The sequence below is a fragment of the Siphateles boraxobius genome, unplaced genomic scaffold (genome assembly GCF_051911475.1).
Source record: "Siphateles boraxobius isolate OS27281-9 unplaced genomic scaffold, OSU_SipBor_1 11, whole genome shotgun sequence".
In the NCBI taxonomy this organism is placed as follows: Eukaryota; Metazoa; Chordata; class Actinopteri; order Cypriniformes; family Leuciscidae; genus Siphateles; species Siphateles boraxobius.
In genome coordinates, this window is record NW_027508711.1 from 1,479,859 (window position 1) to 1,504,253 (window position 24,395).

The 24,395-nt window shown below is 39.5% G+C and overlaps 1 protein-coding gene across 1 annotated transcript in view; it reads left to right on the top strand.

Moving 5' to 3' along the window:
- Positions 1–297: 297 nt before the first annotated feature.
- Positions 298–24,395, top strand: part of rtknb (rhotekin b) — a 48,639-nt gene continuing 24,541 nt past the window's right edge. The window contains exons 1-10 of the mRNA XM_077194142.1: positions 298–657; positions 6,741–6,940; positions 7,797–7,852; positions 7,942–7,995; positions 8,088–8,205; positions 8,571–8,816; positions 9,874–9,968; positions 10,183–10,289; positions 10,386–10,514; positions 10,777–10,936. Coding sequence (XP_077050257.1) covers positions 547–657; positions 6,741–6,940; positions 7,797–7,852; positions 7,942–7,995; positions 8,088–8,205; positions 8,571–8,816; positions 9,874–9,968; positions 10,183–10,289; positions 10,386–10,514; positions 10,777–10,936 — 1,276 coding nt within the window. The 5' untranslated portion in view covers positions 298–546. The remainder of the gene's footprint in view (positions 658–6,740; positions 6,941–7,796; positions 7,853–7,941; positions 7,996–8,087; positions 8,206–8,570; positions 8,817–9,873; positions 9,969–10,182; positions 10,290–10,385; positions 10,515–10,776; positions 10,937–24,395) is intronic.

Consider the following 24,395-nt stretch of genomic DNA (forward strand, 5'->3'; position numbering starts at 1 on the left):
AATGTATTTTATAATGTGTATGTAGTTCCATAGCAATTACATAAAGCTGCATCTTGCGGAGGAACATTGTAGACGGAGATACTTCTCTCTGTTTATGTCTACGATGACGAGTCGCGCAGGTACTGGGCTGATGATCGTTTTAGCGTGTAGATGTTTCAAATAATTCAAAATATGTCATGAAAGTTTAATAGAGGATTCGTTTTTTGAGCCATCAATCGCCCCCTGGCGAAAAGTCGGTGTCATTTAGCAACTTTTAATAGCCTCCCAAAGTTTAATTCACTTAACGCCAATGGTGGCGCTGTTTCAGTGTATTCACAACTCTATGCTCCACCCATACCACGAACTGAGGAAAAACACCCCGTTTTCCATAGTTGTTTCTACATGTCCAGCAGGATTTTTTAACAAATATAGTAATGGCGTCTTTAAGGCATATATTTATACATTTGGGACGGGATTTATCTTTATTTGTAATTTAGCAGTTTCACTTAGTCAACTCTCGGTCGCTTCGGATGGTTCCTTGAGTTGGATTTTCAACATAGAGCAATAATGTTCGGCAGAAACCAAACTTCCAGAGCTACTGTGGCCCGCGGATCCGCGATGGAGATGGAGGTGAAGAGAGGCCGATTCCGCCTGAGTGTGCTCGAGGATTCCGCACAGGTGAGGGTGAGCGATCGCATTCGCAGCAGCACACCTGCGCATGTGCAGAACCACCACAAATGTATCACAGCACTACCGAAAAAGTTAAATTTTTTGCTCAGATGTTGCTCATTCATATGACAGGAGACTTTGTGGAGTTAGTTATTATTGTATGTGTATAAGCCTATCAACTTCCTCAGAAGTTTCTCGTAAAATGCTTTAGTAATTGTAATGTATATTATAAGACATTATATATATATATATATATATATATATATATATATATATATATATATATATATATATATATATATATATATATATATATATATGTTAGTCTAAGTGAGGAAATTAGACAATTGTAGGCTATAGCCTACAGTAGGATTATTATATGGCTACGTAGGGCAAAAGTTTCCATTGGATTCCATTGGTCTATTTGGTAAGATCTGATTTTAGTGTGCAGGATTTGGTAGATATAATTATAGTGTGCAGGATTTTGTGGGAGTTTGGATTCACTATCGAAGTCTATTGTGTAAATTATTTATAACATGAAGTCCCCTCTTTATATAGGTAGGCTAATAAAACATGGATCAGACTGCACTACGTCGTATTGTTAAAGGGATAGTTCACCCAAAAATTAAAATTATATCATCATTTACTCACTCCAAAGTTGTTCCAAACCTGTATGAATTTCTTTGATCTGCTGAACACAAAATAAGCTATTTTGAAAAATGTCGATAACCAAACAGTACTCATTTGACTTCCATAGTATGAAGAAAAAAATACTATCCCTTGAAGTCAATAGGGTCCGTCATTTTTCAAAATATCTTCTTTTGTGTTCAGCAGAAGAAATAAATTCATACAGGTTTGGAACAACTTGAGGGTGAGTAAATGATGACAACATTTTGCTTTTTGGGTGATCTATCCCTTTCCCTTTAAATAATGTATTCACTGACATATCAGTTATGCATTAAAGCAGCAGTAGGGAGTTTTGAGAAAATGTTGACTTAGCCTGAAAATTTGAACAAGCACAACTTACAGGTCCAACCCTCTTGCTCTCTGCTGCGCTACAGCCCTCCCTCCACAGCTCCTCCCCCACAGCGGAGCCTGTCGTGAACGCGCAGGCTAGTAAGCAGGACCACCGATGACGGCGGATTATAAACAGTTATGGAACATTCACTAATAGGGACGAAACATCAACAATATGCTTTACATTGACTATGGCCTGCCCATACTTTGACTACAAACTTGGTCCTCAAATCATTATGTATTTTGCAATACATGTAACTTTATAAGGTTGCACTCTTTCTATAAGTTATAGCTACTAAGATAACGTTAAAGGATTAGTTCACTTAAAAAAAAAAACTTTTGCTGATAATTTACTCACCCCCATGTCATCCAAGATGTCCATGTCTTTCTTTCTTCAGTCGAAAAGAAATTAAGGTTGATGAAAACATTCCAGGCCTTTTCTCCATATAATGGACTTCAATAGGACACAAACGTTTCGAGGACCAAATGATAGTTTCAGCGCAGCTTCCAAGGGCTTTAAACGATACCAGACGATGAATAAGGGTTTTATCTAGCGAAACGATCGGTCATTTCAAAAATAAATAAAAAACTTTAAGTTTTATAAGCACAAATGCTGGCCTTGCTCTGTTCTGTGGTGCATGTCGTGATCCTGTTCGAAATCGTTCATCAAAATGAACAAATCTTTTTTCGAGTCATTTCGTTCGTTGAATGAATGAAATGACTCGAAAAAAGATTCGTTCATTTGGATGAACGAGTTCGAACAGAAGAGTCACGAACGACGGTACGCGCTCGAGCTGTGCAAGAGAGGGGCTATCAGCGCGTACACGAGCGTGATTGACACTGCTAAGACATTCCTCCTGGCTCTGATTGGTTGTTTCTGACCGGGAGCGGTGTACTTCTGCAAATGGCTATAGGACCACTGGGAGGAGCCAGAAGAGCTTGATTTTTTCACACATTATCTGTCTGATATTCTACTGTCAGGACATAATGACAGTTTTAACAAATATTTTTTTACAAAAGCTACCTACTGGAGCTTTAATCTTAGACAGCATACTTCCATTTACAAAGCATACTGTTGATTTTAGATTTTTGTTTTGTTTTTGTTGTTGTTGTAAAATCTGTGTTTTTGTTTTATAGCCTTGTGTATTCAAGAATCTCTTTCATGTTTTGTTTCCTCCTCGGCAGTAATCTCACTTATGTCTCTAGTTTCAGAAAAGTAACAATATTTCAATACACAACATTTCTCAGAGATCAAATTAACTGAGCAGTGCTATCCACACTCATTTTATAGCAACACTTGTCTCATTTGTATCTGTTTAAACAAACTGTTGGCAAAAAGAAAAATGATCCAATAACTGAGCGCTCTGAGCAATAAAACTTTCCCATGGGCTTTCATTTCCCGACTTTACATCTAACATGCTTTATGACTAGACAATGGCACTGACAGTTCTATTAGCCTACTTCAGTTTTTCTAAACAGGATTTTGGAGCTATTAAACCAGCCAATTTGCTGATGTGTTTCGAAACAAACAAACTAAAGTATGTTTGGAATCATTCTCAGACATAGACGTGACCCTGAGGGAATTTCATGTCACTACTTGGTTGTCAGCAGAGCGGCCAGGCATTGAGTAAGCAGCAGCAAGATTTAACATACTATTAGTCAGGGAGAAATAGTTTAAGAGCGAATACATGCGTCGTATTCTTTGGAAGTGTGCCGAGATCAATCTTCAGTAAGTGCTTTTGTGTAATTGAACACTTAGACATAGTTCGCTATTCATTTACTCGCCCTCATGTCACTCTAAACCTGCATGGCTTTCATTATTCTGTGGGACACAAAAAGAGAATTTCTAAAGAACATTTTGAGCCCTCTTTTCAGTATAATAAAAGTGAACGAGGAGTGTGCTGTGAAGCTCCTAATTAAAAGTCATTTAGTAAATTATGTGAGATATTTCAAGTTTTTTGAACTTGAAGCCATATAGCATGCAGTAGAAATGCATCAATGCATCAAATGATGACAATTTTCATCTAGTCTGTATATATGAACGATTCCTTTAAATGCACAATTAAGAACTGGCTGTCATTAATACAATATAAATCATGCACATTAATCACACTGACATTATTATTTAATTCTGGTAACTTATTAATAAGTCTAGTAATATAAATTGTTGCAGGTTCAAAATCCCCTATACTCAGAAGTACTCATGAATTGTCTGTGAAGCTGTCTGTAATCAATATCAGTTTACAGTCCATCAATCCTTAAACTGGCCTAATCTTCTTTTTTTTTCAGATCCTTTGACACAGTTGTGTCAGAGTGGTTTCAGGACAGTGTAAATTGATAGTTACATAGGTAAATTCCTTTAATTCGTTTGATTTTTATGCATAAATATATTTGTTCCGGATTAATAAACCCTCAGATTTCTTATTAAAATGCAGTTATTTGTGGTGATTATAAAACACACACTTATATCACTCACTTTCAACTCTTACATAACTGTGGCTCTTTACGTCACATTTGAGAGGATGTGAACAGATTAAAGAGGTATTTTACTGGCTCACTATATGCACAGCATAAACTTAGAATGAGTACAGAAATAGAAAACAAACAGAGGGTTTTGTTTTAGCGCCGTTTAGCTCTTTGTGTTTTTTGCTGGCTGAATGTTTTCAGAGCTCTCGAGTGTGTGTTATGAGGCTGTGGTTTTTCTGGCACATTAGAAAGAATCTCAGTGCCGTGTAATTTTTTTTTTTTTATGTACTATTAGTATTCGTATTCTGAATTCACTTTTATTTTTATATTTTCAGTTTTAATTTTGGCTGTAGTAAATTTTGATAAATGCTTTTGTCATTTTTGATAGTTTTTATTGTTTTTAGATATTTCTATTTAATTTAGCTTTTAATTTATATTTTGTTTGCGGTTTTAGTACTTCAACTCCAAATTAATTTATTAAAATTAGTTGCCAAGGCAACATTTCTTATTTTGTTTAGTTTAAAGCTTAAGTTTTTAATCTGATGTTTATATTTCATTTTATTTCAAGCAGCTTTATTTCAATTAATGAAAACTATCTTTAATTATAATATAACAGCACTGCTTTTAAGATGTTAAATATACACTAAGAAAGTAATTAAATATATATATATATATTTATACTGATAATTTATTAAAATCCAACTAACAAGTTTCATTTTTGGTAAATTCCACAAGTGAGTTAATTAGAGTAAGCTGGGCATGTGACAAAATTAACCCCATTTAACAACACATCTCATGATAATCTATACAAAGGGCTTAAATACTTAAAAATAACCCTGAAATGCACTTTCTGGAGGTAAAGCTAAATATCCATACAGATTGCTTCACCTTAACTGAACTTAATTACATGAGATAAAAGACATGCTTTTGGGGTTCAGGGCTTAGCCTTAGATCATGGCTTATCCAAGCTTAAACCCACTGAAAGCGCTGTCGGTATGTGTGTAGCTTAGAGGATGATTTTACGGAGATAAAGAGTTCAAAAAGAAAAGTAGGTCTTAGACCATATAGCATAGTCTTTTCCTTGCTGTATTTTATTTATTTTGTATTATTACAGTTTTTTACAGTCGCTAGGACACATTTCTCAATACTTAGGTCACTTTTTCAAAACTCTTCACAGAGTGAGCACAACAGAAGTATATGTGGGCTAAACTGTGGATCATTAATCATTGCTTTGGCACAAAATGCATTCAATGACTACATCTTTCAAATTACATTAATTGTTTTCTCACTTCGACACAACAGCCACCAAAACTCTGTGTACTTACAGGCCAATTTGCACATGCTTACATACTGTTTTCAAAACTGTTAAACTTATGTTCAAAACAATAACATAATACAAAACTGAATATGACAGCAATTTGCTACATTTCTACAGTAATATTGTAATGAAATATATTTCGAATCTAAAAATGAAATGCTATAAAAACAATTGGACAATTGGACCAACCACAGCTGATTCCTATTGTATCTGTATCGGTGAATGGTGTGTACAAATTCTTGTATTTTGTAATTAGTCTGTGCAAAAACAAAAACAAAACAAAAAAGACATAAAATATATTGAAGCATACTGCATCATGTCTGATTCATTCCAGTAAAATATATTGCAGTGAATTCTAAACAGTAGAGAGGTGTGCTTGTTTTACAGAAGAAAACATTGTATAATGCTACCTGTTGTTAGAGTTTTTAGGTCATTGTTTTGTGGGTGACAAAGTGTGTTTGTTGTCTGTCAACCTTTGCTAGTGTGATGGAAGAATATGTTGATTTGAGACATGTATGAAGTGATGTGGTAGTTTTAGTGCATTTTGAAAGTGAAATGAACTGCTGTGCCGAGCTGAAAGTTGGTTTGGAGAACTGTGAAGAGTTTTGAAAAAGTGACCTAAGTATTGAGAAATGTGTCCTAGCGACTGTAAACAACTGTAAATATTTGTTTATTTTTGTATTATACACTTTTTATTGTTATATATATTTAGTATATTTAGTTTATATATATATATATATAGCCTATATATATAGCATATATATATATATATATATATATATATATATAGAGAGAGAGAGAGAGAGAGAGAGAGAGAGAGTTAACAATGCCTATGTGTAGTTAATGGTGTATAGGCCTATATGTGTGTGTGTGTGTGTGTGTGTGTGTGTGTGTGTGTGTGTGTGTGTGTGTGTGTGTGTGTGTGTGTGTGTGTGTGTGTGTGTGTGTGTGTGTGTGTGTGTAGGCCTATATATCATTAACTAAAACTAAAACCATTAAAAACTTTTCTGAAAACTTGACCTGAAATAAAATATAAACATTAGGCAAAAAACTTAATCTAAACGAAAAATTAATAACTGGAAATAAATAAAAACTAAAACTGAAATAAAAATCAATGAAACCTAAATGAATAAAATGACAAAACCATGTAACGTAATTACTAAAAATTAAACTAAAATTCAGATTAAAATATAAAAATAAAACTATAAAAAAAACACTGATATATCAGCCAACTGCCTTTTAACAGTCTAAGGTTATGCCTACTCTTGTCTCTTTCTCCATCAATCTGCAGGACTGCGAGGTTCAGAGGCAGATCGAGAGGGAGGTGAGGATCAGAGAAGGGACCTGTAAGCTTTTAGCTGCATGTTCTCAGAGAGAACAGGCTCTGGAGGCTTCCAAGACTCTCCTTACATCCAACAGCCGCATACTGGCCCTCATGACACAGCTGCAGCGCATGAAGGAAGCCCAGGCTATGCAGAGAGCAGGACGAAGGTATTTCACTGAGTCTTTGGGCTGTGGCCACGGTTGTCAAACTGGGGTACGCGAACCGATTTCAGGAGGTACGCAAAAAAGGGGGACTGTTCATTTTTTATTTAAGGGGCTACCGGAGGAGTTTTGAGATCTGTAGTCAAAAAATACTTGACCCTCCGTTTGCCAGCAATCATTTTTTCTATGACCCTCCAAAAGGATTGTGAAAAAAGGCATGACCCTCCGCGATAATTTATTGATTACTTCTGTACTGGTTTGCACTTGGCAAAGATGTTCAGATAGTCATTGTTTTTTTTACAACCATGACAAACGACTAAATTCCTGCTTTCTCATCTTACTAGGGCTGTAACGATAGACCAAACCTACAATTTGGTTCGTATCACGATTTTTGATTTTAGATTTGAAAAAAATCATGTTTTCGGTGCTGATGCCAGAGAGAAATGCACATTTCATACGGATTACATAAGCAGAGAGTCTGATTTCTTTCATTTTGAATTGTTCTGTTAAAAAGTAGACATTTCAAGCTTTCTATATATTTCTCAGGTGTGTGAGGCAAGTACCGTATACGCTGTGTTTCGGTTCATTTATTAGACGAGAGTCCAGTTCACGCGCCGGCGCCTCCGTGTCATGATGATCTATTTTCTACTATATTTACTTCTTATTTATTAAATCCAGGCAATTGGTTGATGAAACATTGAACAAAATTAAGATACAATTAATAAAAAACGAAATTGACTTTAAAGAAAGGCTTTCTGCTTTCTGTTTAAGGTCTCTGTGAAAGTTTTAAAGTCGCTTTCAGAGCGGTCATGTCCGTAACGGAGAACTGTCACGTCCGTAACATTGTTTTTTATGGTTTCAGGTCATCTGATGGAGGGTCTGAGCGATTACCTTGTACTGGAAAAGTAGCCATTTCAGGTGGGGTTACACACAGAGAAAAACGGAACATCTCACCATATGTAGCCTATATTTATTTACTTTGATTTTTTTTCTTTGCTTATCCTCAGATATTCGTATTCCTCTCATGTGGAAAGACTCAGAGTATTTCAAAAACAAAGGAGGTGAGTTTGACAAATATGTGCCCACAAAGTCATTTTTGTGGTAATTTTTTTCACATATTTTCTGTCCTCCTGTCCTTCTTTTCTCTGTTCAGAGCTGCACCAGTGTGCCGTGTTCTGTCTGCTGCAGGTGGGCACAGAGATTCACGGTACAGATCTCGTAATAGTGGACAGGACGCTCACAGACATCTGTTTCAATGAACCAGTGATATTGTGAGATGCGTTTCCTTTAACTTCCTATTATTTATCCAAAATGAATGGATCACTTGTTGATTTTTTACACTTTTTTTCATGTCAAAAATGTCCTTTAAATTGTCAATATCTCATCATGTCATATTTATTAGTGATAATGCTTGATTAGTGTAGCCTTTAAATTGTTTCTGACCCAAAAAAAAATCAATAGTTAAATAAATCATTTTATAAATATATATATATATATATATATATATATATATATATATATATATATATATATATATATATATAACAATTTTTTTTTTTTTTTTTTTTTATAAATAATAAAGATCTTTCAAGTCAAATATCCTCTCTGAGTGAGTCCTCATATATTGTGTTGATAGCACTGACGCACCTCCAGGCTTTGACCTGCGGGTGGAGCTCTACAGCTGCTGTGTGGAGGAGGAGTTCAGCGTGGGCTTCTCCACTCGGAGACTGAGCCGGCTGGGAAGTGCCTCCAGTAAGAAGTTCATGGCAACTTTGGAGACAGCAGCTTCATGTAGTTCCCATGGCAGTAGAACTGTTAGAACTGGAGGAGGGAGTTCACCCGGAGGAGAATCACCGGTTCTGCTGCCCGCTCTGTCTGTACGGTGAGGGGGCAGTATATATGATATATCACCTACAGAAATATCTCATATACAGTATCTGTGTTCACACAGATACATGACACTGGAAAAACGTTAAAATTTGAAATGGTTTCACACATGGGGGTGCATCTGCCAAAACCAGTTTACAGACATTAACAGATGCATCTGTAGTGTCTGTCAGTAAAGACAGACACACCTTGACTTTTTATTTTTTTAACATTTAGTCTGTCTGAGATGAGGGCCAAAAAAAAGCAAAGCAGAGAAAAAGAAAGAGATGGATGGTGAGAGATGTTGAAACCATTTAAATATTTTTTAGGGTGAATCTCATAAAGCCTGCCAAGAACATATCTGGGTAATTTTTCATATTTCAAAACATCTCTGGAAGATTTTCTCCCCCCAATATTTTCAATCATTAAAAATTAAATGTTGTGACATTATTTTCATGAGAATAAAGCACCAGTTAAAATAATTGATCTCTTTTCATTCTTATTATTTCATTATTTTAATTGTAATTATACATCATTATATATATTTTTTTTTACTGTCTTTTTTGTTGTTGTTGTTGTTGTTGTTGTTGTTTTATTACATTACAGAATCATCATTGACCCTAATGAAAATTACAAACAAACTCTATTAATTTAAATTAAACATTAAATTAAAATGAATTAAAATATCTCAGGCCAGAGAATATTTGGGTGGACAGCTGTTTAATTGTCATAAAAACTTTTAAATCTTAATGTACAAAAATATAATACATTTTTATATATGCCACATATATACATTTTAAGTGGAAATTATTTTACTTTTTTCTTTGAATATATGACCTGGACATGTTTTCTTGAAATGCCTCCTGTAAGGTTTCACTAAATTAAAAATAAGTGTTGTTGGATTATTTTCAAATTAATTTTTTCTGATTGTTTTATGTACATCAACTCAAAATATGTATTATTGCCAGTTCTTAATGTTCTAAATGCAGTTTTATCAGAACTGAATATTTTGTTCTTTTAAGTTCTTAATAATTGTGCTCACAGAGACCCTCAATTCCACCTCTTGTCCTCAGGGGCCCTAAATATCACCTACTGGCCCATACATCTCTGACCCTGTGCCATGTACAGAACTCTTTCCGAACCCATGACCTGACTATATCAGACACAGGTAAGAAACCCCTTGATTTTAATGTTCACAGAACCCATTAAATACGTGTTTTACATATTACGAGGTCCAAAATCATATGTCCTGTCATACAATGAAAATCTAGGATCTGTAAAAAAAGTTAATAAAAATCTAAATAGATCTCTAACCATCAATCCACCCATCTGTAGTTTTTGATCTGTTCTCATTTTGTTATTTGTTTTCATCTGTATTTCAGAGGACTCTTCATTCTGGTTGCCTCTCTATGGTAATATGTGCTGTCAGCTTGTGGCTCAGCCTCTCTGTATGACTCAAGATGTCATCTGTGGAAAACTCAGAATTCGGGTATGTAAAAAATTATTTATTATTGTAATTTAAAATAAATGAGCATTATTTTTCAATTCCCTATTCATTCAGCTTTCATGTAATTTTGTATTCTAGTCAGAGACCAATCCTGGGGACTGGAGAGACGTCTATGGGGTCCTGAATGGATCAGATTTGAAGTGTTACCAGCAGCAAGATGATACCGACTCTTTAAAGACACCAGTGTTTACTATTCCCATTAATAAGGTGAGGATTATCAATGCGTCGGTTGTAGTTTCATCTTTTAGTCAACAGATGAGATTTAGATCAAAGCAGTTGTTATGTTGTTATATGAGTTATTCCAGGAAAAGGCTGTGAAACGTGCTGCACGTGTTTTCAATCCAGTATTACAGCATACATGGTTTTAAAAGTTGTTTACTACATGGTCCCTACATGCTACTACTTATGAAATGCAGAATATGTTGTTTACACCATGTCTTGAAACCAAGTGTGTGCATACTTGCTTTAGGAAACTCGGGTGCGTGCCACAGAGAGAGATCCGGCTCTACATACTCAAAGTATCACCATAACCAACCATGGCAAAAAGACCACTTACACAGTTCTCACGCGCACACCTGAAGACACACGTAGCTGGATGGAAGCCTTCTGGCAGCATTTCTATGACATGAGTAAGTACCAGAGCTTCCTACTATGGTATTAACGCAAGAAAGGTATTAAAGCAAAGATAACGCCTTCAGTTCTGCAAAATAAAAAAAATAAAAAAATCGGTAGATATCTATCTATTATATATATATATATATATATATATATATATATATATATATATAAACATATATATATATAATTTAATGTTATTTTTGTAGGATTAATTGACAACTCTAATTCGTAATCATTAAAAACTTCAACAACATTTGCTATTAAAGGAAAATTTGCTTAATGAAATCCTGAAAAGAAAATCAAAGCTGTCTCTCGTCACTATGCATATTTCCTTATTGTAGGGGCAAAGGAACAAAATTCCTTTGTGTCACGTTATGTAAACAACACTGTCTTTGATGCATCGTGTTTGCTGCAGGCACAGATAACCTCACTCTTAAAGGGGTCATCGGATGCAAAATTCACTTTTATATGGTGTAATAGGTAAAAATACCAACTCATACCAACTTGTGGAAAATGGGCATCCGCTTACCCCTTTAAAGATGGAGGTCCAGTCCTTACAGGTCTAACTCTAAAACGAGGTGGGATTACAGGCCTGTTCTTTTTCTAACTTCGCTCGGTGTTTCACTATGGGAATCGCTTTGGGCGTGACCAACTACGGAAGCTCCTATGCCACCACGTCTGTCTCTGACAGACAGGTCTACCTGAGATCAGGCTCCGCCCCCACCTATATTACTCAGGTCGAACCCTACGAAGTCATTCTCGCTTTCTTCCCGTGAGGGACTACAACAAGCTCTCTCAGCACGTCCGAACCTGTCGCTGATTTCGCTTAACTGTTCAACAGGCGGGCCGTCATTGGATTACGCTACCGAACGCGACATCAGTGGATTGGATTGGGACTGTGTTGAGTGTCACACCGAATAGTGTCCGCGTCAAGGCGAGCTTTTCAGTTTGGAATATCGCGTGTTATCACGACGGTAGAATTTCAGTGGTGTCAAGCCACCGTAGGCTTTACGCGTCAGGCGAGCCGGGTTACACAGTACAGGATCCATCGATCGGACTAACGTGTTGTGACGAGTCTTTGAATCACTCCTTCTCTCTCCAGCCGTTATGTCGACAATCATTACCCCCGCAAAAGGGAATGAGTCGAAAAGCAGGGAACCTGCACCCCGCCCGTGTCCATCGTCATGTGGAGCAACCGTCTCGGGCAGGGACCCCCATCCCATGTGCATCGTGTGCATGGGCGCTAAGCACGCTCAAACGTCGCTTGCAGACCCACAAACCTGCGTTCACTGTGCGTCATTGCCGGTAATAATTTTGGAGAGAAGGCTGAGAGTGGCGGTGGCTAGCCAGCAGGACCCATGTCTGGCCGGAGCCATCGCAAAACCTAAGGCTAACGATCATCAGCGAGCTACCACGACGAGCTGGGCTGATATGATGGAAGCCGAATCCCCGGATATGCCTCCTCTGTTCGATGGCCTTCTCGGACACGAGCAGGGGGAGCCGGGGGACGAGGATGCGGAGGGCGATGCTAACTCTGACCTCCTCGACTTGGACATGGACGACGAGGAGGAGGAAGACAACTCTCTCTTCCCTGTCCAGCAGTCTAGACCCCCTAGCGCGACTGACACTGGCTCTCAGGCAGACGGTAACCTGCACGAGGTGTGCAAGCGAGCCGCGGCAAAACTGGGCCTAGCGTGGCCCACGGCCCAGGATTCAGAAGGAGCAGAGAGGGACCTTTATGACGGGGAAAGGCTACCGCCTGCTCAAACCACAACGAGACAACTCCTACCCGCCGTGCCAGCATGCATGAAGGAGATGTCCCGCCATTGGGGTAGCCCCTTTAAGAGCAAGCTCACGACCAAGGGATGTTCTAAGCTTGAGATTCAAGGAATGGGAGAGCTGGGGCTGGCCGGACCCCCAGCGATAGAGTCTTCAGTGGCCTATCACCTCCATCCGAATCGCCGATCTATTTCTGCCTCATCCCAAATTTCGCTGCCGAACAAGATGGAGCGTCTGACCGCGTCCGTCTATCAGAGGATGTACAAGTATGCGGCGCAGTCAGTGTGCTCGCTGAACGCGGTGACTTTACTGTCAGCGTACCAGGCAGAGATTTTGGAGGAGATGGGGCGACAACTAGATACGGGATTGCCGAACCCAGCACTCTGGGACGAGATATGTGTGGTAAACGACCTAATTCTCCGCTCTTCTCGTGGCGCGGTTCAGGGCTGTGGCCGTGTTATGGGCTTGGCCGTTTCAGGTGAGAGAGCGTTATGGCTGAACCTATCTGGATTAAGCGACGCTCAAAAAGCAGAGGTGATGGACGCTGCGTTCGACCCAACTAAGGGCCTTTTCGGACCAGCTCTCGAGAAAATGAGAGAAACCAGCACCCTCAAGAAACAGGAGGATGAGGCTTTTAACCTCTGTTTACCACGCAAGCAAACACCGCGACCACCCTCTCAGCCAGCACGGCAGGGTTTTGCAGCAGCCGCTGCGGCGAGAGGGAGACAAACGGGGGGTAGGAGTGTGAGACCGGCTCCCAGCGGACATTAATCTGGCCATCGTCCGAGACCTGATGGCTCCGGACCCTGGGGGAAACATTCGTTTGCGGCCGCGGCGGCGAGAAAGCGCCCACCCCACCCGAGGATCGGAAGAAAAACGACTTGACACGCGAATGTTCCCTGGCACTTCTCTCTCCGCCCGCAAAGAAAAGGAGGGGGTCCAGCCCTGTTGTTCTCAGTTCAGTAAGGGCTCCAGCTATAAGCTATCAAGTTCAAAATGTTCTCCAGTGTCACCAAGCACTCACACGGGGTTTTCAAACGCCCATCAGTTCAGGGGAATGTTTAATAAAGAATGCATTATCGCATCCAGGCCACAGGCTAAGGGCGATATGCTCCCCGAATTCGATAAACTCAATAAATGTTTCACTATCGCAGCCAGGCAGCCAGCCGAGGGCGATAGATTGCAAAAAAATCCAAACATTAAATTGTGTATCCCTAGCCTCTCCGCCGGAGGGAGCGCGCGCGCCTTCAGAAGCAGAGACGGTAATGACGTCATCAAAATGCGCCTGCGTTGGGGAAGTATACAAGGGACCTCTCTCGGCTCGCATACTCAGTTGGCGCGCATGCGCAGCTCATCCGTGGGTTGTAAACACGATTTCACGGGGATACAGACTTCAATTTGCCATGAAACCACCCAGATTCAATGGTATGATAGTCTCAGTGGCCGAGGGAGAATCAGCTCGCGTCCTGACGGCCGAGATAGACACTCTTTTAGACAAACGAGCCATCAGAGTGGTGCCAAAGGAGGTGAGCTGTCAGGGTTTTTATTCCCGTTACTTTGTGATCCCAAAGAAGGGGAGCATATCTCTGCGTCCGATTCTAGATCTCCGTGTGTTAAACAAGCACCTACGGAAATATTCATTCAAAATGTTGACACACAAAACACTTTGTCGATCCATCCGCCAGAACGACTGGTTTGTGACGATCGATCTGTCAGACGCGTATTTTCACATAGATGTGTACCCGTCTCACAGGAAGAATCTCAGGTCAGCATTTCGAGGCACTGCTTACGAATTTCAGACAATGCCCTTTGGCCTGTCTTTAGCACCAAGAGTATTCAGCAAATGTGTGGAAGCAGCACTTTTTCCGTTGAGAAACAAGGGGATAAGAATACTGTCATACATAGACGATTATCTGATATGTGCCTCGTCGAAAGAGCAAACAATCAAAGACGCAGACATGGTGTTATTGCATCTCAGCAGCTTGAGATTCAGAATAAACATGGAAAAGAGCACCTTAGAGCCAGCTCAGCACACAGAATATCTAGGACTCAGTATAAACTCCCTCTCTTATCGAGTCACTCTGACAGAGAGGAGGATCACGTCCTTCACTCAATGTCTCTCACGTTTTCAGACGGGGAAAATTGTCCCGTTCAGACTGTGTCTATGAATGCTGGGTTTAATGGCTTCAGCGATATCTGTAGTACGGCTGGGACTACTTATAATGAGAGACTTTCAGCGCTGGGTCGCGCATCTGCGTCTGTGTTCTCGTCGTCATCTCAACCGACCGGTGAGAGTGACTTATGTGTGCGTCAGAGCGCTCAGACACTGGAAAAGCCCCGCGACCCTCAGATCGGGGATTCCCTTGGGGACGGTGTCGTCGAGAGTCACTATGACGACGGACGCGTCATTAAAGGGCTGGGGAGCGACTCTGATGGGCAGAGCTGTGAACGGTGTGTGGCCTCCACAGCTGATTCACAAGCACATAAATTACTTGGAATTTTTGGCGGTGTTTCTAGCGCTGAAACATTTTCTGAGCTTCATCAGGGGCCAGCATGTTTTAGTGAAAACAGACAATTCCACAGTGGTTGCTTATATCAACCGACAGGGAGGCACACGCTCTCTTCAACTGCACCAGCTGGCAAAAGAGCTGATTGTGTGGTGCGACATAAGGCTTTTATCCATCAGGGCAACCCATGTTCCAGGGATATTGAACAGGGGAGCAGATTTGTTGTCCAGAGGAAATCCCCTGTACGGAGAGTGGAAGCTTCATCCCCAGGTGGTGAAGCAGATATGGCAGAAATACGGCCAGGCGGTCGTAGATCTCTTCGCCTCGCAGGAAAACGCTCAATGTCCTCTTTATTTCTCTCTGGCGGACGGAAATGCACCAGGTGGTGTGGATGCTTTAGCCCACCCATGGCCAAATGTCCCGCTGTATGCATTCCCCCTCTGAGTCTGATTTCACCCACTCTGGCCAGGGTGAGGGAAATGGGATTGTCACTGATACTGATAGCTCCACGGTGGCCATCCAGACATTGGGTGGCCGAGATAGTTCAACTACTGCCGGGTCAGCCATGGCCCCTCCCTCCCCGGAGGGACCTCCTGTCACAAGCGGGGGGGGGGAAATCTACCATCCTCACCCAGACAGGATAGCTCTCTGGGCCTGGCCCGTGAGAGGTGGAATTTAAGTGCAGCAGGTCTGCCCCCATCAGTCGTACACACTATACAAAGTGCAAGAGCCTCTTCCACTCGCTCACTGTATAGTAATAAATGGCGAGTCTTTGAAGGATGGTGTGGACGGAATCATATTGTCCCTTTTCAATGTTCAGTGAGGGACATATTATGTTTCCTCCAGGATCTGTTAGAAAAAGGGAAAGCTTTTTCTACGATAAAGGTGTACTTAGCGGCTATTTCTGCTTGTCATGTAGGTTTTGGTGACAAGACAGCAGGTCAGCACCCTTTAATAAGTCGCTTTATGAAGGGGGCACGACGTAAGAGGCCAGTGGCCAGGCGGATGGTCCCATTGTGGGATTTGTCTACGGTTTTAGAGGCCCTTTCTCAACACCCTTTTGAGCCGTTGGAAGCTATAGGGTTAAAGTTTCTCTCTCTTAAGACAGCACTACTGTTAGCGCTGGTCTCAGCTAAGAGGGTGAGTGACTTACGGGCTCTGTCGGTCAGCCCGTCTTGTCTGCAGTTTTCTCCAGGGTTTACAAGGGTTTCCTTTCGCCCTAACCCTGCTTTCGTACCTAATGTAGTGGATTCGTTGTATAGATGTTAAACTACAGATCTTGCAGCTTTTCACCCTCCTCCGTTCTCTTCTCCGGAGGATAGGAGGTTGAATGCCTTGTGTCCTGTACGGGCGCTTCGTGTGTACGTGGAAAGGACAGCAGGTTTCAGGAAAAATGACCAGCTGTTTGTGTCTTTGGCTACTCCTCACAAAGGGAAGCCATTGTCACGTCAGCGACTGTCCCATTGGATTTTAGAAGCTATTTCTTTAGCATATGAATGTAGAGGTTCCCAACCTCCCGAGGGCTTAAGGGCCCACTCCACTAGGGGCATGGCTACATCATGGGCCTTACTTAGGGGCGTTTCGGTCCAGGAGATCTGTGCTGCAGCAAGCTGGGCCACGCCGCACACTTTTGTGCGATTTTATAGACTGAATGTGTCTGAGCCATCCTTAGCCAATGCAGTGTTAGGAGCCAGCACGTCAGGTTCCATATGATGACGTATAGCGTACGTTGCAATCCGGGAGTGGTCTATATCTCCCATAGTGAAACACCGAGCGAAGTTAGAAAAAGAACGTTGGGTTACTTAACGTAATCCCGGGTTCTTTGATAACAGAGTTGTTTCAGTGAGGTGTTTCACCAACACTTCCCTCCTTGCACAGGAACGGGAAGGAATCTCTCTATAATGACTTCGTAGGGGTCGACCTGAGTAATATAGGTGGGGGCGGAGCCTGATCTCAGGTCGACCTGTCTGTCAGAGACAGACGTGGTGGCATAGGAGCTTCCGTAGTTGGTCACGCCCAAAGCGATTCCCATAGTGAAACACCTCACTCTGTTATCAAAGAACCCGGGATTACGTTAAGTAACCCAACGTTCTCTTCCGTTCCCCAAATGAGACCAGTTTATGAACTGCAGCCTTCATATGTTACTTTGGATACAATTTCTATTTCATGCTAAAATGAGTGAAAGACATATGCCCATTTGTACTTTTAGTGTATACTCTTTATATATAGTCTTATGTAATTGCATAATGCTAAATCTATATTTATGGGAAGTTCAATCAAAAGTTCAATTTGCAAGGCTCGATTATAAAATTTACCTTCGTAGTAAGGCAATTTTATTTTTATTTTTTTAAGTTTAGCAATTCATTTAGAAATTGATTTATTTTGTATTTTAACAGAGAAACACAAATGAGAGGAAGTCTTACTTGACGGATAAATAAATAAAAATTAATGGAGATTAATTTTGAAACCATTTTTAAGTTTTACTAAGTGTTGACAATGAGATTGTGTGGTTTGTACAATCAATTAACACTGGTTATGTCATTTTTTTACAAGATGAACAAATTTGTCACCAAAAAAGTAATTCGGTTTAACCATGAATATTTCTAAAATTATTAATTTGCAGATAACTATTCATGAAAAAACCTGATTTGACATTGATGTTGAGATAGTTTATAGTGTGTATCACAGAAGAAATATAAAATAGCATTACTATAGATCTCATAAATGTAATCATTTTATTGGACTACTCTAAACCCTCCTACATATTCAAGTAAAATATTGCACAGGGAAATGAGAAAAAGGGAAATGTAGAAAAAAGCCTAATCTGCTTTTTATTTGTATTATTTTAGTTCCTTTAGTTATTAAAAACAATATTATACTATTTAAATATTTACTATATATCGGTTTTACCGAATGACCAAAGCTGGTTATACTGAATGACTATGTCTGCTGCCCTTGACATTAAGAATATTTAAAGGACAAGTTCGGTATTTTACACTTAGGCCTAAAGCCCTGTATTAAGATCGTTTCTGATGAAATAGAACGGTTAAGATTGAAATTTGGACAAATGCTGCAGTCCCGAGAATTTTAGGTTTCTGTGTTAGCAACCCCCACCTAGACAATGGTTTCATAGGGGCATTGGAAGAATCATTCATAAAACGTATTAAACTTTAGTTTACAAAGACGTGAAACTCACCGAGTGGTCTGGGGTGTTCACTGATATGCTCCCACAAAAATCGCTGCAAAAGATGCTTTCCAACAGGTTTTATCGTAGTTTTTGTCCAACTCCATTGACTTGTATTGGATGTTCTGTGATGTAACGGTATTACTCCGCCGCCGGAGATGGAAATGGGGTTGTTTGTATTCTTTCTGTAGTTATGCAGTCGCGGTATCGTAGGCTATGCTATCCAAACAATGGCAAAGGTGCATTATCGCCACCAACTGGGCTGGAGTGTCTATTATTCAACCTCTCAACGGAAGAATGTCCGGTTGAGAGGCGTTTGGAAAAATAGGTCCACAGCAATGTTCCCTCTAAGCTTCTGATGCCGCGGCCGCGCAGAAAAGAATAAAATGGCACCCAGAGGACTGACGCAAAATGTGTGGGGAAATCCATTTGATTGTAGTTTAAGTGAGAAATCATTTCATTGCTCTGGTCAACCGCTATAGAGTGAAAACTGGTGAATGCAGTTTACAGGTTTCATAGAAAGAAAATGATGTGAGTGATGAGGTGTGATTGGCAGTGAGTCTTGTGTGCGGACCAAATAGCTCAATACGAGAGGCAACGAGAAACGCAAAGACATGAGAAATAAAATCACACCATAATGTTATACATATATAAATATATATATATAAATACATATAATGTATATTTTATTTATAACATTAATTAATATTAATGTTAAAAAGTACATCAAACATGAAAACATTTCTGTCAGGACCACTGTCATCAAATACAATTGACAATTGACCGTTCGCAAAACCCCGCCCTCGAACAGTTCTCGTCCAATCATAGCTTAGCAACTGTAACTAAGGAGAAGGACCTCCGTCAAACATTGCGATTTCAGCAAGATGGTGAAACGATGCGCCTATGGCACCTGCAAGTCTGACACCAGGTACCCCAAAAGTTTAGAGGGAGGGGTCGTTTTTTTCGCATTTCCAAAACCCAAGAAGAAAGATGCCGACAATGGATCAAGCAGTGGGGGAGACCTCACCCACAGCTAAATGCCTCGAAGATAAACAAGCATACATAAGTCTGCTCTAAGGTAAGTAAAGCTAGCGAGCTAACTTAGCATTTAAATGATCAATAAGTAGTAATAAGTAGTTAACAATTGTGGTTCTATATAGCATTATTATCGAAAGTAGTAAAGTTAGAACATTAGGATACTTTATTATTCCGTAGGAAATTCAGGCAGCCTGTAAGGTAGCTGTTAGCCTGTCAAGCACATATTGCTATCGACACAGATAATTTAGCAAGAGGTTGACGGTCACTGGAGGCTATAAAATCTGTAAAACTGAATTTAACAGTTGTGGTTCCATCTAGCATTGTTCCCGAAAGCAGTGCATAACATTTAACCAACAAATCAACGCGTTGCCATCTGTAAAGTCATAACATACTACGCTAACTGACAAGCGCTAATTGAACAGGTAGAAACGTAATCTTTGTAACCTAAACTAGATTGTTAGGTCTGACACATGACAGAGAATGTTGGCTGGGAAAATATTTAAAATTTAAAACATAGGCTACTTACCCGGCAGTGCAGGAACATGACTGGTCCACAAGGCTGTGTTGGTTGCATTGCAAGAACAGGTCGTGAGGTTTCTCATTCTTGGACTGAGACCGGTACACCTTTGCCTCGATTGTTGTCATATTCCCGTCTTTGCTTATTTTGACATTTTGGACATATCCCTCCACTGCATATTGCAGCCCTTTCTGTCGTGCCCTGGAGGATATGTCTGCCGCATTGCTCCAAAACCAATCACTAATATTCAACCCAGCCATGGCTATGTGTCTGGTTCTCAATTGTTTGACGGGCGTAGTAACAGTAACTAGGGGGCGTGGCTTTTGCGAACGGTCAATTAGCATACAGTTTGAATTGGCAGTATGGTTCTGTTCTGGGCAGCCTAGCATGCATAAGAACAGGGAGAGCAACAATAACCCCCCTTAGGGTAAACAGAACAGAACCAACATGAATGTATGCAGATATCATTAATGCAATATTTTAATGTACAACATAATTTGAGAATTTATTCTGATTCAAGGGGAATCAGAGTGCCAAATCCTGACTGGGCGAGAGGAGGAGCTGGGGATGGAGGAGGGTAATGAGCTCCTGAGAAACGCGATAGCTGCTCATAATACTGAAAGAGCTTATATATGTACAGTGATAGGAGTTGTATTCCTATAGGTAGACGTGGATCAGCTGAGAGGCACTGAGGCGAGATTGACTAACGTGACCTGCCAGAACTGACGCTATGCTTGATTTCATTGTAATTGGAACCAACATATTTACATACAACTCATTGATAATGTGATAAAGTAAATAAAACATTGAAGCATTTAATTGTTCTTGGAACAAATCTTTAAATTGTTAAACATTTAGATTAGATTAGATTGTTAGATGCTATATATTCATCAAAGTCATCCAGTCTTTGGAGCATAATCTTGAGGACTTAATTTAGAGGTTCTGGCTCACTAATGGTTGTATGCACGTCTTCTTTAAAGTGGAAGATTTTGTCTGGCTCTGATGCCAAATGTGGTTCCTGTGGCACCTCATGCACTCTGATGTCAGGTGTCACATTTAAAGACTCAGTATATCAGTATATCAGACTCAGTATAGTTCAGGTTCAGTATATTGTTTATGGTCCTCAACTTCTCTCTCTGCCTCTGTTTTGCCCTCATCCATATAAGACTCCTTTTTCTTGGCTAGGTTCATCAATTGACACTTGTTCTTTTTTGCCACTGAGTTTTCTTCTTTGGTAACTAAAAACAAAAAGAAAACTATACCACTATTACTACTACTACTATTACTACTACTACTAATAATAATAATAATAATAATACTAATCATATAATATTTGCAGGTGTTCCTGTTAATCACTCAGTTTTCTTTAGTTACTAAATGCAAAATAGAGCCGATTGTATGCATTGTAACAGTGTTATGATCCAATTACTACTATATAGTATTATAATAATAGTAATAATAATAATGAAATAATATAAATAATAAAAACAAATTATACTATTCTCTTCTTTGTGCAAGTATCTCTTCTTTTTTAACATGATCAGCTTTGATCCTTTCCCAGTAGCGAGCTAGCTTTTTCCTTATTTGATAAAGGCATTTGCAAAAGTAAAATTCGGTCAAAATTATGTAATAATATACTCTGCACATTTCCTATTAAATTTTGTTTTTTATTTATATATTACAGATATGTACAAATATGACCTACATACATTGCTGTCATTCAGTACAACCAGTAGGTCATTCAGTATAACCAAATTTTTGGTATTACCGGGTGACACTATTGGTAAAACCGAATGACAACATTTTCAAACAATGCTACAGGCTGATATCTATAGCAAAAAGAAAATCAAATATTTTATATTTAGTACCAGTTTTTAAAATATTACAAAATTTTCCATGTTTTATAGCGGTTGTACCGAATGACCTGATATATCGGGACATGCGTATAAGCGAGTGAAAACATGAATTTTTCAAATAGTTAAGAGTGAGTTACTTTGCTTCATGACCATGGGGTCCTTTGCAGGTGTCTGAATGATATCACATCCTGTCACATGATATTGACCGCATGACTTTATCCAAAATGGTGCCTTTATATTGGTTACTGCGAATGACATAAATTAAATTTATTTTTCAGGACATTCTTTCTCATAACAAAGCAATGACTTCTACACATAATTTTAATACCATTTTGCACTATGTTGATATATAATGTTATAAAATCATGCCAGAATAAAAATTATATAAATTTATTACGTTTTAAGATATTTTAATCACAAATGAAATGCCTGTATTGGTCTTCGGATGGTTAAACCGAATGACCTTTTGACACGTCAAAATCTTTAAAATACCTTTATATGTAGTAAAATATAATCAAAACCTTTTGGATTCAATAAAAGAGATTACGTTGTTCTACCTTACATACTGTGGATGTCATATCTTTGTTTTTTATTATTATTAAGGCCTTTAAACAAAAAAATGACCCATCACGTCATTGACCCATAAAATGAAAGTTTGAAAGGTATTGCACATGCAATATTTTTTACTCATGACCTTGAACTTTGAAAGGAATCCAGGCTTGTTTATTTTTTAGAGTCTGATTAAGCGGCGCTCTGAAAACATGTTTTTGAGACCAGTTAGGCCAGACTTTTCTATTGTGAAATCTGCATTTATTTCTGGGAAGGTGAAGACTAGAAAGACTAGATTTATTTTTGCATAACCACTTTCTTAAGTTCCTTAGCGAAATAAGCAAAGAACTAAAGTGAACAAAGAGTGTATTTTATCAAAAAACACCTTTATTGTTATAGGTACAGTGACTGTGACAGTTAGAAATGGTTTAAGGCCACGTCCACACGAAGCCAGAGCTTTCCCCATCCGATCTTTTTTTTCCTCGTTCTAAAAAAAAATTCCGTAAACACGGCGCCGTCTCAAGAAATATCTGCGTACACACGAAACCACTGAAACCGACTCAAACCGATGTAGTATACATGCCAGACCAGTATGAGGCGCTGTATTTCTGACACAGATACACTAAAAACAGAGAAGAGGACTTGCGCGTAAACCATGCGCGCTGTATACAATAATATTAGGAACAGTAGCTTCTCTTTCTTTCTTTCTTTTTAACCAAGAACTTTATTGAACAATATAAAAACCATAAATGGCCTGGTACAAAATAGGAATGAGTCACGATACTCGATTAGTTAGCAGACGCATAAAGCTTGCCACAAAGAACCGGCAAATAGCCTAATCATTATGAATATGTCAAATATAGCAAGGAGACATTTTAATTATTTATTAATAAACTAGTGTTTTCAAAACTCGATATAAGTGCTATTCCAAGATGGCAGCATGTCTCCACTCGTCTTTAGCTCTGTCTGTGTGATTTGTATTCAATGTCATTGTCTCTCAATAGTGCTGTCTCTAGGTCACTGTCTCTAAACTGTAAATGGATAGTTAATCTGACAGACGAACATTGCAGGCAGTTTACAGTAATCTGTGCTGGGACTAACATACACTGGGCATCTTCTGTAATCATCATTTATTCATAATCAATGGTGTGTAAAGGAACCAGTCCATCATACATTGAACTTGGATCCTACTGAATTGAAACTTACTCTTTGCCGTGTTGGATGACTTGGATCGCCCTGTTAGTGAGGAACTTGTATCCTATCAACGGAGCCAGATCGCAGACACGCCGCTTGAGTCTTATGAGTCTAAACGTCTCACGACAAAGGGAAGTGCTTTTTTCTTGCCTTTAGGACTTGTGCTTGAAATTGTATGCCTATTGTTTTAAACCCCGACTGGTTCTGATTTTGAATCACTTTCTTCACAGCACTGTTTTATTGGGTTGACTTCCTGTTTACATGTGACGTGACGCAATAGGAGGGTGGAAATGTCACAGGAGGGTGGAAAAACCTGGACTGGATCACTAAGGCATCGACTAGAAACGGAACGTGAAATGGCGCTGCCATTTTTTGTATTGTGTTTGCTAACCTTGAGCGGAATGTGTGGAAGCCTTCATAGGACCAACTACTTTTTAATACCGCCACAATACGCTGGGGGACGTGCACATCAGTTTGTGCATCGGACACTAAATCTCTACTCTTGCCTCTGTTCTTCTCTGACGCTGTGGACTTGGCCTGTCTTATCAGTGTAATGGCCTTACAAGATAATTTAATTTTTTCTGAAAGCTGCCTTCGCAGCTTTGTACTAGAATTACATTCTAGGAAAGAATCCTCTAATCAATCACTTAAACCTATTAAGTTGAGGTGTTTAATTGTTCTGTTGCTGTTGATCTCAGGAAATGTGCAACCCAATCCAGGCCCAGACTCTGTTATAAGTTTTAATACCCCTGATGATTTTAAATCTAGGGCCGGTCTTGGTTTTATTCACTTGAACGTACGCAGCTTGCTCGCAAAAATGGATATGATTCGTATTTGGGCACTCTC